Genomic DNA, 12,572 nt, shown 5'->3' on the forward strand with positions numbered 1-12,572 from the left:
TTTTTTTAAAACAAAACAACTTCCTAGATGTATTAAACTTTTCTGTGTGTATGTGTTTTACTTTCTTTTTGAAAGGACAGATGAAGTTACCCCGATTCTGTGGGTCAGTCTGGTGCTACAACAGAATTAGTGTCTAGCACCAACCCACCCTAGGATTATTTGAGAAAAATGAAATGAAAAACACCAGCCAAAAGATGAAGTGCCAATGGAGGTTAAGAACTAATTTAAAAAGTAAGTTGAGATCTCCTACTCAGCTACCTACTATACAGCAGACAGGAGTGAATTCCCCAAACGAGGTCAATCAAACAGTTGAGTGTTGTAGTGAATTCACGCTTTGCAAATGGCGCAGGCATAGCCACGGCAGGTGCCAGCCTCCAAGCAGGGGACTGGCTTGAGTCTGACTCCTCCTCTGCACCATCACCGACTACTTTGCTACTTCTGGGTTAGTGCTGAGAACCGCTTTTTCTTTTTTGAATGAACGTATGTGTGGGCGGTGTAGCTGCGGAGGAAAACATCAAGGGTGCAACCCACTCCAGGTTGAGGCAGTCGCAGCACCCTCTGAGGAACGTGGGTGGCTGGGAGCATGCTTAGCCGATCTACCCTGCCACCTTCCTGTTGCCAAACACACCCACCAGTCAAGGCATGGCAGCACAAAACACTGACAGTCACTCTGCCTCACAGAGGGAGGATGCCATAGTAGCTCAAAAAAAAAAAAAAAAAAAAAAATGGGGAAGGGGTGGCAAAATTACAAAGGAACTTGAAGTTGGGGGAGGGGAGGGATAGAAATTGCACTATTACCAAGCAATATCATTTTTAAAAAACAGTTTTCAGAGAAGACCTAGAAGAATTTGACAGGTAAAGCTAGTGTTAAATTGTTAACTGGTATCACATAGAGAACCAAAAACAAAAACAACTTTTTTTCTATGATACAGACACAGAGTAACGTACAACAGTTAAATGGCAAAAAATATATATATATATTTCATAGAGTTACAAACAAGATAAAATAATGGAAAGCAAAAAAAAAAAACTGTACAACTTTAAAATTTAAAAATGTTCATCTCAAACACAGGGAGAAATACAAGAATTCCTCTTAAAAAGAAACAGCTTGTTAAAACAGCAAATGTTTTGTGTAACTTGTTTTTGACACTTTATGCTACAACTGGATACTGATATGAAGAGTTAAGATGGTATTCTTTAGTATTTCTACTTAAAAAAATTAAAAAGAATTTGCACTGTGCATCAGCCTAGTTAGAAATATGTACAACAGTTCAGGATCTACTCTTTAACTAAAAACAAATTCATACAAATAGTCCTGGCTAAAAAAGAAAAAAAAAAAAGAACAAAGGAAAAAACCTCCATTTTCAGATCTTGGAATGCTCCAGTCTTCTGCAAAGTCGATGAGTGGCTTCAGCACTGGGGAAAGAAGCCGAAAGGTGACCAGCGGAACTGGCACTCACAGTCTTCAAAGTTCCCTTTTGAAACATAAGGAAGAGAATAAAGGGGAGAAAGATTTCACACTTTGGGGATATGGGGAGATTGTGTCTGTTGATGTTTAGCTATGAAAGTGGAACAGCAAAGTATTTGTCTCCAACACCTACAGTTTAGCAGCACAAAGTTTTCAAAATTCAGACTTTTTTTTTTAAGATAAAAAAAGGGTGTGTTGTTGTGTTGTGTTACAGGAATATGGATATTAACATAAATACAGGCGCCTCACATGCGATTTCCTTTTTTGCTTTCTGTTCATTGCTATCTGCTTTGTTGGCTGCGCTCTGGAACCCTCGCTGCTCAGACTGCCTAACACAGGACAAAACTTTGAAGTAAAAATGTGTCTTTTGGTATATGGAATTGTCATTAACAGTTGCCTCTCTGCTTCCAGAAGAAGCACCTAATCACCTGGGAATCGTGTTTTATTCTTTCTTTTATTAAACTAAGTCTTGTTGGTTTAAATCAGAAACAAATTCTCAAGTAACAAGAACCCTTTCCCTTTTTTCTGCATCAGCAGTGAAAGGGTGTGTCTTTGGATTTTATTTAAAGCATGAAATTTCTTTTTTTTCTGAGAGAGGAAAGAAAAAAAACACAAAAACAGAAAAACCAAACTCCTAACCAAAAACTTTAGAAAGAAAAGCACATAGCTCAGTTACACAAACTGAAACAAATGCTTTAGTCAGGAAAAGAATATTCAAAGCATCGACCAGACAAGAAGGAAGAGGGGTGTAAAGAAAAGCCAAAGGAAAGATAAATAAAAACTAAATGCACAAGGCTATCAAGACATAGGTCACTAGAATTATATGCCTTTCAAAAGTTTCAACTCCCCAACCAAAAATAATCTGTGAGGATCCTAATGACCCCTAGAATCCTTTGAAATTTTCTAGAGTTTTATAAAATAATTCTGCCGCCACCCTCTAAGAAATGAAGGCAGCTACCTAAGTGGGAGATTATAGGATGGGAACTGGGAAGAGGAAGAGAGGAAGCGGAATTAAGGGACAAAGGAGAGAAATGCTTAGGCAAATCAACAGATTGCAATCTATCTGCTAGGAATGAACAAGACAACATCAAATGAGGAGCTGTCAGCTGGACCATACAAAAAGCTAAATGTACACAAAAGGGTTTTTTTTTTTCCTTTTAAATCTACCATACTGCTTCAGTTCATTTCCAATGCAACAATCTACTCAACACCAAAAATGGTCATACCTATCATAAATACATAAAGTCAGTTTTTAAAACTTATTATTTTTTAAGCTACAAGTCCTCAACACTCTTTGTGTATGTGGGTTTTTTTTTCTCTGAAAGTGGGAGTGTTTTAACTTTTCCCCTTGCAATTGGCTTCAGCAGAAAAGCTATCCTTAAAAATCCCCAGAAAGCTAAAGCAGTTCACATTGTTTTTCTCGAATACTTTCTGCCCATTTTTAAATTAAAACAACAACAAAAAAAATCTTTTCTGGAACAACAACAACAAAAAGAAAACCTGAAAAAAATAATATATATAAAACAATGATTCTGAAAACAGAACAAAGTGTGAGCGATTGACCTGAGAATAAAAAGACATTACATTTCTTTTTTTTTTTTTTTCTTTTAGCAAGCCATTGGTATCTGAATGCTAAGACAGCAAGAAATTTAAAACTGTAACAAGGTGGACTGCTTTCCCATACAGTGCATGCCGGGCTCCTCTGTGCTATCACGGTGGGGCATTTATTGAAAAGGGGGAAATATACAAGGGGTTTAAGCTCCAAAGACATTAGGGAGGCCCTGTGGACGTGTGTTTCCCAGACCAATAGTACCTTCAAAAGGACACAATGTAACAGGGTTAGGGTTTTTGTTTTTTAAATATTAAAAGAAGAAGAAGGAAAAAAAAAAAGACAATGTAAAATCACCGGCATAGATAGGTATATGGGAAAACAACCCACGCTTTTTTTTTTTTTTTTTTTTTTCTTTTTTTTTTTTTTGTTTTTTGTTTTTTGTTTGTTTTTTGATTTTTTGGTTAGAAGCTTTGGAATTGCAGTTAGTCTATTTTTGAAATTGGTTTGTTATTAATTTTTTATTTAAATTCATTTGTTTGTACTGTTCATCTTCAAAGCTTACAATCTGAAGGTGTCCGTTCCTACACTGGTCAGACCACTGTCCTTGGGGCAGCTGGGGTCTTTGGACCCCTCCACCGGGCTCGCCGGTCCGTCGGACTTTTGGCTGAGATCCGTGTCAGACGACTCCGAATACTCGTCTGTTGGCATCGAGGGCTGAACCCCTGAGGTGCTGCATGAACTTGAGGTAACCGTTGAAGATGAGGAGAGAGGAGGAAAAGAAGGGGGCTTCGCTGCCGAAGCCCGGGAGACCACCTGCGGCCAAGACTTCCTGGAGGCGTGGGGGGAAGCGGACGAGGGGGGGGCGGCGGCCGACGGGGGAGGGGGACTGTCGTTTGAGCGAGCGGCAGACTGCGAGGTAGATGCGGTGCTAGGATCGGGGAAGCAGGCAGAGTGAGGTAATAAACTAGGGTGCTCTTTGGCGTTTCTTGCTGCTCTCGTGATTGTTCTGTGTTTGTGCAAGGCCGACTCGAGATGTTGACTCAGAGCTTCCTCCCCACACAGCGCGCTCTCGCACGCCAGGCAGTGGTATGAGCCGCCGCCGCCGCCACCACCACCGCTGCCGGTGGGGACGTGAAGCACCATCTCTTGCAGGTTCGCCACAGACTGGCCGAAGAAGCAGAGGGACTTCAGGTGGCTCCTCGCCGCCTCCTCGTCGCCGAAGCCCGCCTGGCACTTGCGGCAGACCAACTTGTACTGCACCTTTGGAACAATGAAGGGGTCGTAGAGGGAGTCCGCACTTTTGCTTTCTGCTTCTGGCTCTTCAGGGGGTTTCGGCAGGAGGGGGGACACCTCACGGGGGGCGTTTTTCTGCTCTTCTGGTTTGGGGGATTCTTTGGCAGGGTCTTTGTCTGGGGAAGCAGCCCCCTGGGGGACTGGGGTTTGGCTTGCTTTGGGCTGCCGCTGCTGCTGCTGCTGCTGCTGTTGCTGCTGCTGCTGCTGCTGCTGCTGCTGCTGCTGCTGCTGCTGTTGCTGCTGCTGCTGCTGCTGCTGCTGCTGCTGCTGCTGCTGCTGCTGCTGCTGCTGCTGCTGCTGCTGCTGCTGCTGTAGTTGCCGCTGCTGCTGCTGCTGGATGGCCTCCTGCAGACTCTGCTGGTATTGCTGGTACTGCTGCAGTAGGGAGCCCGGGGACAGCCCCATCAGGGCCTGCGACAGTGCAGGGCTGTAGGGGAATAGGCCTTCCATGCCATACATAGGCTGCAGGTACCCACTCTGCAGGGCGCCAGGGATCTGGGGGGCGTAGTAAGGAGAAAAGCCTGGTACAAAGTAAGGAAGGAACTGGCTCGTGAGCAATGCTGTGGGGTCTGAAGTCAAGGCTGCCTGCAGGGCCTGCAGCTGGGCAGGGTCCACTGCATACTCCATAGAGGGCAGTGGGGCTGAGATGGTGGCTGCAGCCGCTGTAGGGGCCTCTCCTTTCTCCTTCTTGGGGACAGGCAGGGGTTCACCTTTTCCTTTGTGTGCCTTTTCCTTCTCCTTTACTTTCTCACTGTCTTTGCGTGGCTGTTGAGGTGGAAGCTGTGGTGTGGGTGGCGGCTGGGCTGCTGGAGGTGGGGGAGGCTGCTGCACCTGTGGTGGCGGTGGCGGCTGCTGCTGTTGCTGCTGCTGCTGCTGCTGCTGCTGCTGCTGGGGTTGGGGGTGCTGCTGAGGGGCCAACGCCATTGTGGCTTGTGCTGGGGTCGGGGAGCTCAGTGACGCTGAGGACGGCTTATTTGGTAATCCAGATGTGGGGAGGCCAGGGGAAGGAACTGTTGTGCCGGGCAGACCCATCAAGTTCGGTTTAGGAGACGTTAAAGCTGCAAGGAATAGAGAGACACAAAGAGAAATCAGTCTAAGATGGTAAGGCTGAAATTCCAAATTTTTACCTGTGTCACTGGCATTACGTCTTAAATGCCAAGGTTTAAACTTGAAGGATCTTCTCAAAACCAATGTCTTTAAATCAAGAACCAGTCCTGGGTCAGCTCGCCCACCACCCTCTGCCGTAACAGCATCCAGGACCTTCCTACCCAGCATGCCATGTTTCTCAATACATAGTCTCCTTGCCACACACTCCCAGATGCCTTGCACTCTGACCCACACAATGAGTCTGGGGCCCCCATACTGGCTGTTTCCAGCTCAAACATTTTTGAGCCAAAGGCCTCCCTTGAAGTGCCGCAGAAATAATATTGTCCTGGGGCTGGGGAGATGGCTCAGTGGAATAAATGCTTCCCTGGCAAGCGTGAGGGCCCAAGTTCAATCCCTGGTTCTGTCAAAAAAAGAAAAAAAAAAAGAAAAAGAAAGAAAGAAAGAATACAGTCCTGAGAGCCCACCAGAAGTGGTTTGGAAAACAAAGCCAAAGCAAGAAAACTGCTAAGGCCCCCAAGGCCACAGGAACAAACAAAATGGGCTCGAGGCGAGTTCTTCCTCTCTGACCAGGACAGAGAAAAAGGAATGAATGGGGAAGTGTGGAAGATGGGCCTTGAAAAATTTAAACAACTCATTCAGAGAACACTGCTCCAGTACCTCCCCTCAGTTAACCCGCTCTGACAACTCTGTTGAATAAGACTACTGCCCCCTCCTGCGCCTATGAATGATACATACGAGGACCAAAGGCCTGCAGATGCCTGAGAAACAAGCCAGAGCAAGAGGAGAAAAGCAGCATCAGAAATAAACAGCCCAAATGCTGGCCCTGACAATTCCTAAGATAGCAGAGCCTCTCTTAGGGCACCACAGAATATGGCTCCCAGAGGTCTCTGTCTCTGACCATGTCGCCAGGCCCCATCCTCAGTCATGCTCATCCCTAATCCACTGCTACCTGCGTAGCATTCACCACCCCACCCCCGCAGAGCCTGATGGCCTTCCTGGCACACAGGTATCTTCTGGATCAAGTCTGCAGCTGCGGGGCTGCTGCTGCCTCTGCCGCTACACCAAGCCTCAGGTGTGTTAGGACCAGCACAGTGTTGAGGAAGGACAGCATGGGCAGGGAAAGGCCGAGTGTGCTGGAGGATGTAAGAACAGGTAAGGGGACACACGAGCAACAGCCCTCAGAGCACCTCTACATCCACCACACCCCAAACACTCCACACACAGTTCACTTCAGAGGGCAGGAAAATGTAAAATAAAATCTCAATCACGTAGCCTCTTGATATTTCAACAGGATCAGAAAACTGGGATAGAGAGCTCATAGCATGACACACTCCTCATGAGAAGGAAAAAATAAATAAAAAACAACAACCACCAAAACAACAACAACAACAACCACCTAGAATTCCATGTCTGGCCACTCTTCCCTCCCAGACCTGGGTGAAGACTATGTTGATTTCCAATCAGAACAGTACAATATTCACTGCATTCTCATAACCCTCATATTGCGGTTAAAAGACAAAAGTTGCTTCCAGCTGCCAGTTCCAGGAAAACACCTGCTAACACTGGTGGCAAGGAAGCAGCTCCGCTCAGCGTCACAGCAAGTACTGCGCCAAAGCAGCAGAGAGGGACTGCTGAAAGCACCCCAGCCAATGTCTTCAATGCACATCAAAGACCGGTCCAGAGGAGATAATGTAACTGACTATATTAAAAAAATTCGACAGCTTGGTTAAATTGGCTCAAATGAGGCAGAGACAGAGTAGATAATAAATCTTGAACATGGAACATGGCTCTGTCTGTCTGCCACCAGGCAATGAGCTGTCTTACATTTTAGATTTGGGGCCAAAGTCAAAAGATCTTTCCCCAAACCTGTTGCTTTGAGCATTTAAGAGAAAAATTCAGGTGAGAGCCTTGAACTAACTTGGTGCGTGCTGAACTGAGGTCCATAAAAGAGACATCTTTACAAGATTTGCTAGACCCCTACGGTAGCAAGTGCTGTACAGACTGCACCACAAACAGGAGCTTAATACACTTTCCCAGTGGTTCTTGCTCTTGTCGTTTTTGCTTGGTGAGAGCAGAACCGAGTAAGGTGCTTCATCAGCCTGTGTCTTGGCCCCGTACTCTGGAGTCAGACTGCCCCTGTGTGGATAACGCCTGACAAAACCCGATAGATGGCCTTGGGTCCACTAGCTGACCTCCTGAAACCTCAACTTGCCACAACAGATACTTGTAGAGGTTCCATCCAAGAGCATACAGGAAGACCTAACATGGAGCTGACACGTAATTAACACCAGTTCCTTCCCTCCCAGTCCAGATCCAGTGCTCTTGAGAACTATGGTAGGGTAAGGGGTCTTAAGTGGGGCACACCTGGCTACCTCGAATGAGTAAGAGCAGTTTTCTATCTTGAGTCCACTTTACGTGGTCAGAACCTCAGTAGCACTAAACATATACCTGTTGACTGACTGGCTCATATTGGGTGTTGTGGAAGGAGCACATAGCACTGGGAGCCCGGAGGCCTGGGCAGGAGCTCTGGCTCCCACCCTAGCTTGCTGAATGGTCTTGACCTCTCTGGGCCTCAGTTTTCTCATCTGTAAAACAAGGGGAATAGATCAGACATTCTGATTCTACTTTTTCCCACATTATTATGATATGTTGGGAGTTCTAAGGCCCTGGGATGCAAGGATAATTCCATGTCTGGCCACTCTTCCTGGAGTACTTCTTGGCTTATGTCTAGCTGGCTTTAGCATCATTCTTTTTCTCCTTATTCTCTTTGGATACAAAACTGAAACCAGGAATTCAGTAGGCTTATAACACTATAAAACTTGCCATTAATTCACCCAGAAACTAAGAGCAGCTTCAGCCCTTGGAAACAGGGACACATTCTGAAGGCCATGGGACACTCTGAGGGGATCCCCTTCAGTGAGCATGTACAGGTCAGCACTGATAGTTTTGAGGGGCTACTTGCTGGTGTGTGATTAATCCTCCCAGGACCCTGGAGGGGAAGGCCCAATGTAGGAAAGACAGCTGGATCCAGAGAAGATGGGTGAGCACAGAGGAGAAACAAGAAGTCTATAAGAAGAACTGCAAAACTCCCTATTGACATGGAATATACAAGTATCAAGTATTATTGATTTTACATGGCTGGGAGTGAGGAAAAAGAAACTAGAGGGGTAACTCTTGAGCCCCAAAGCACACGTTAGAACTTCTGGATGACTAACACAAATATGTCCAAACTAAGAACCACACTGCGTAAAACATGACTTCTGGTCAGTGCATTCAAGCAGAAAGGCAGTTTCTTTAAAAACTAACATAAGCACTGTTGTTCTGGCTAGAAGAGAACTCCAGAAGTAAGGAGCTACATAAGACCTTCTTTCTGACAGCAGATGTGTCAATACTGCTCTCTAAAAGAAGATGCATGGACCCTGGGTGACAACAAATAACTGATTTCAATTCTCTTTTAAATTCTCTCTGTAGGGTAAAACCTGGCAACAAATATAAAGGGATTGACCTTTCCAGGATAAATGAAAGGCAAGGTCTACAATGGGAACTTCTTAAAAATTTCCTAGAAATATGCCAGGTTTTCCCCTATACCACATACCCTGGTTGTAGTACTGAATACAGGGCACAAGAGTGGTTCCAGAGAAGACTGTATCAATCAGGAGTACCCATCTGTGGACTAGAAAGGAAACACAGAACAAAACCCACCATATACACATTGGCACTGGAAAGGACAGGCAGAAGGGAACTGCAGTCTTGTTTTCACAGAACCAGAAGGAAGCTTCCTGTCTGTCGGGCACTTGGTGAGTTTAGATGGAAACCACATAACAAAACTCTCACTGCACTTGACAACATTCACCTAGAGCAGAACCCACCTGTGTTGGATGGAGTAAAGCCTGGCAAGGAGGGGCTGTTGAGGCCTGGGAGCAACACAGGAGGAATGCCCTGGAGCGCAGGATACGCTGCGGGAAGGTTCAGAGCCTGCAGAGGGGTGTTGTCAAACATCCCCTGCTGCTGAGCTGCCAGTCCAAGGACCTCATTGGCCTTTTTAATCCGGTCCAGCTCTTGTTGAGCCATCAACTGACGTACAGTGGCTGGGTCAAAGTACTCTTTCTCCTTGTCCAACTGGCTTCCAATGGTGTCTTTAACTTTGGAGATATGCTGTTGGGAAAAGATATGGTCACGTACAGACAGCCGAGCGCTGTACTTGATGCCACACAAAGTGCACTCTGTTTTGGGTCCCTCATAACTCGTTTGGTTTATACCAAAATGCTTGGCCATGCTTAACTTGGACTTCTTTTCTTTTGCCCGGGCATTCTGAAACCAGACCTGAACGACTCTCTTTGGCAGTCCAATGTCATTGCCCAGGACCTCACACTCTAGCATAGTGGGTGTCCTATAGTCATTAAAGCATGACTTGAGGACCTTCAGCTGCAGATTGGTCATCTGAGTGCGAAAACGTTTCTGCCCAGGCCGATCCCCACTGTCACCAGATTTGCCTGCAGACCCACTCGCACCAGGACTTGGGGAACAGGGGTCTGCAAGACTTGAGGTTTCACTGTAGTCCACTGTGCCTTCGTTGTCATATTCCTTGCTATAAAAGCTTGGGGCTGGGCTGACCAGGCCGGATGACAACCGATCTTCATACTCAGACATTGCCATCATGGCTGCTTTGGTCAGTCCTTCACTAGGCGCAGAAGATTTGGTTTCAGTTGCTATTCCCGTCGCACTGTCATTATCCGCATTGCCCTCATCTCCTGTCGTGGTGTCTGTGATTGCCGTGTTGACAGAGGAACAGTCATCGTTGTCCAGCTTAGTTTGGTCAAAGTTTAGATTAACTGAGGACATGGAAGGGCTTTCAAAGTCTTCGATCCCTTCCACTTTGATGGAGGAAGGGCTGAGAAGAGTTCTGGGAGACAACTCCATGGTTTTACTCACAGGTGACAAGGGGACACCCTGACCATCACTACTGCTTGGGGGAAGGTGGGAAAAGCTAGTTCCATCAAAAATATCTCCTTTCATCTGGAGCCCACCATCACAGTCTAAGAGCATCGCTGACAGAGTTAGGTTATAGCCAGCTCTCTTGGCTTCGTGCCAGTGACGAGACCGGATATGAGCCTCGAGGGCAGTCTTGGCTTTGAAAAGCGCTCTGCAAAAAGGGCATCTCCTGTGGGCCTGCGCTGGGCCCACAGCCCGGAACTGTCCTTTCCGCTCCCGAGCTCGAGTGTTCTGAAACCAGACTTGCACCACACGTTTCTTCAAACCCACCTCATGCGCAATGTGATCCAGCATCTTTCGAGTTGGGTTGGAGTCCAGCAGATACTTTTGGTACAGAATTTCCAGCTGCTCTGGTGTAATAGTTGTCCTCAAACGTTTGTCTCTCTGAGGCTCTTCTCCTCCTGTGCCGCTGTCATTTTCACCAGGGCTTGCACTGGCCTTTTCCTCCAACTTCCTCTTCAGAGTGTTCATCGTGGAGGTTGGTGTGGAGGGCGAAGTGGCAGAACTTGCTGGAATCTGAGGTATGGCTCCAGAGAGCAGCTGGCTGGCCAGGAGGGGGTTACTGGGGTCGAACAGCATGAAAGGCATGTCCAGTGACCTGTCCAGGAACTGTGGGTGGATGAACTGGTTCTGCGCACTCAAGAAGTGAAGCTGCTGATGCTCTTGCCAGTGCTCAAACGATGGAAATGCCAACTTACACTGGTCACACTGGTAGGGGATGAGCTGAGGAGGTAAGTTGGCCAGTTGTTGAGGCGTTGATGTGTGGAGAGGTTTGAGGGGCAGATGGGAGAGCTGAGAGGGACTGGGGCTCGACTGAGGCAAGGGGCACTGAGGAGGAGGTGCCTGTGGAGGAGGCTGTGCTAAGGAAGGAGGGGCAGCCAGCTGAGGGAGCTTTGGCTGGGGCACGGTTGTCTTCTGTTCAGGATGGTCTTGTGGCTGAAGCTCCAGCTTTGGTTGTCCTTGCTTTTCTTGGGTTTGGTTTGGCTGAGCACTGGGAGGTTCGGCTTGCTTTGGTTTCTCATCACTTGCTTCTGTTTTTGAATTAAAGGTGGCCAGCTCGTCGGCCTCTGCTGTGAGCTGCAGGAAGGCAGAGGGAGCTGGATTGGCTGATGGTACTGGGGCACTGTAAGCCTGAGAAGGCATCGGGGTACTACAAGAGGAGCTGGTTGGTGTGAGGATCTCCATGGCATCCAGGGAGTCCTCATTCTGGCTGTCCTCCTGGCCTTCCTCATCCTCATCCTTATAGCACAGCTTCTTCTGGTGCTTGATGAGATCAAAGATGCGCTGAAACACCAGACTGCACTTTTTGCACTGGTAGTTCAAGTTGCTTGTTCGAATATACCTGTCATTTGTAAGCTCACGCCGCTCTCCATCTTTGCCCTCTCCCTGATTCTCATAATTTTTCCTGGCCTTCTGTCGGGCATTCTGGAACCACACCACAATGACTCGGGTTGGAAGGTTCAGTAAGTTAGAGAGTTGCTCAAATTCATCATCCTTTGGGTAAGCATTGGCATCAAAGAAGTCCTGGAGGACTCGAAGTTGGTAGTCAGTGAACCTTGTTCTTGATGATCTCTTGCTTCCCCAGTACTCCTGCTTTTGAGGCTCTGGGGAAGGAGGCCGAGAGTCAATCTTGAGCTCCTCCAGGCTGGTGATGGGGGGATTGCTGAAGTTGTAAGGTGAGTCCTTGTTACGCTGCCGCTCTTTGAAGAGAGTGTTCCTGAACCAGTGCTTGATCACCTTCTGGGGCAGCCCGGACTTGTCGGCCATCTCTTTGATCTGTTCTTCACTGGGGGAATTGTTAATGTCGAAATACTGCCGGAGCACTCGGAGCTGGTCATCCGTGATTCTGGTGCGAGGCCTCTTGTTCTGCTGCTGGAGCAGGGTTGGATTGAGCTGATGCTGATAGAGCTGAGCCAGGTCTGCGGGCAGAGGCTCCACAGGGCCGAGCTGAGGGGGCAGCTGAGCCGGCAAAGTCTGCAGTGGCATGGTCTGCATCATCAGTGGGGAGAAGATGGGCAGCTCCATCGGCATAGAGAGCTGGGTGAGTGGCACGGAAGGCTGGGCTGGTGCGATGGTTGGTGAAGTGATAGGCGGGGCTGACGCAGGGATGGCCGGGGCGGAGGCTGGCTGAGGGGGCGCTGCGGGAAGCGGGGGTGGGGG

The 12,572-nt window shown here is 47.5% G+C and overlaps 1 protein-coding gene across 1 annotated transcript in view; it reads right to left on the bottom strand.

The window, feature by feature from the left end:
• Positions 1 to 2,785: 2,785 nt before the first annotated feature.
• The window catches only part of Zfhx3 (zinc finger homeobox 3), a 246,422-nt gene continuing 236,635 nt past the window's right edge, over positions 2,786 to 12,572 (bottom strand). Inside the window, exons 10-11 of the mRNA XM_023709185.1 lie at positions 9,290 to 12,572; positions 2,786 to 5,371 (exon numbers count right to left, since the gene is read on the bottom strand). The exon at positions 9,290 to 12,572 is cut by the window's right edge and continues 1 nt beyond it. Coding sequence (XP_023564953.1) covers positions 3,579 to 5,371; positions 9,290 to 12,572 — 5,076 coding nt within the window. The 3' untranslated portion in view covers positions 2,786 to 3,578. The remainder of the gene's footprint in view (positions 5,372 to 9,289) is intronic.

The sequence above is a fragment of the Octodon degus genome, unplaced genomic scaffold, assembly GCF_000260255.1.
Source record: "Octodon degus isolate 3935 unplaced genomic scaffold, OctDeg1.0 scaffold00011, whole genome shotgun sequence".
In the NCBI taxonomy this organism is placed as follows: domain Eukaryota; kingdom Metazoa; phylum Chordata; class Mammalia; order Rodentia; family Octodontidae; genus Octodon; species Octodon degus.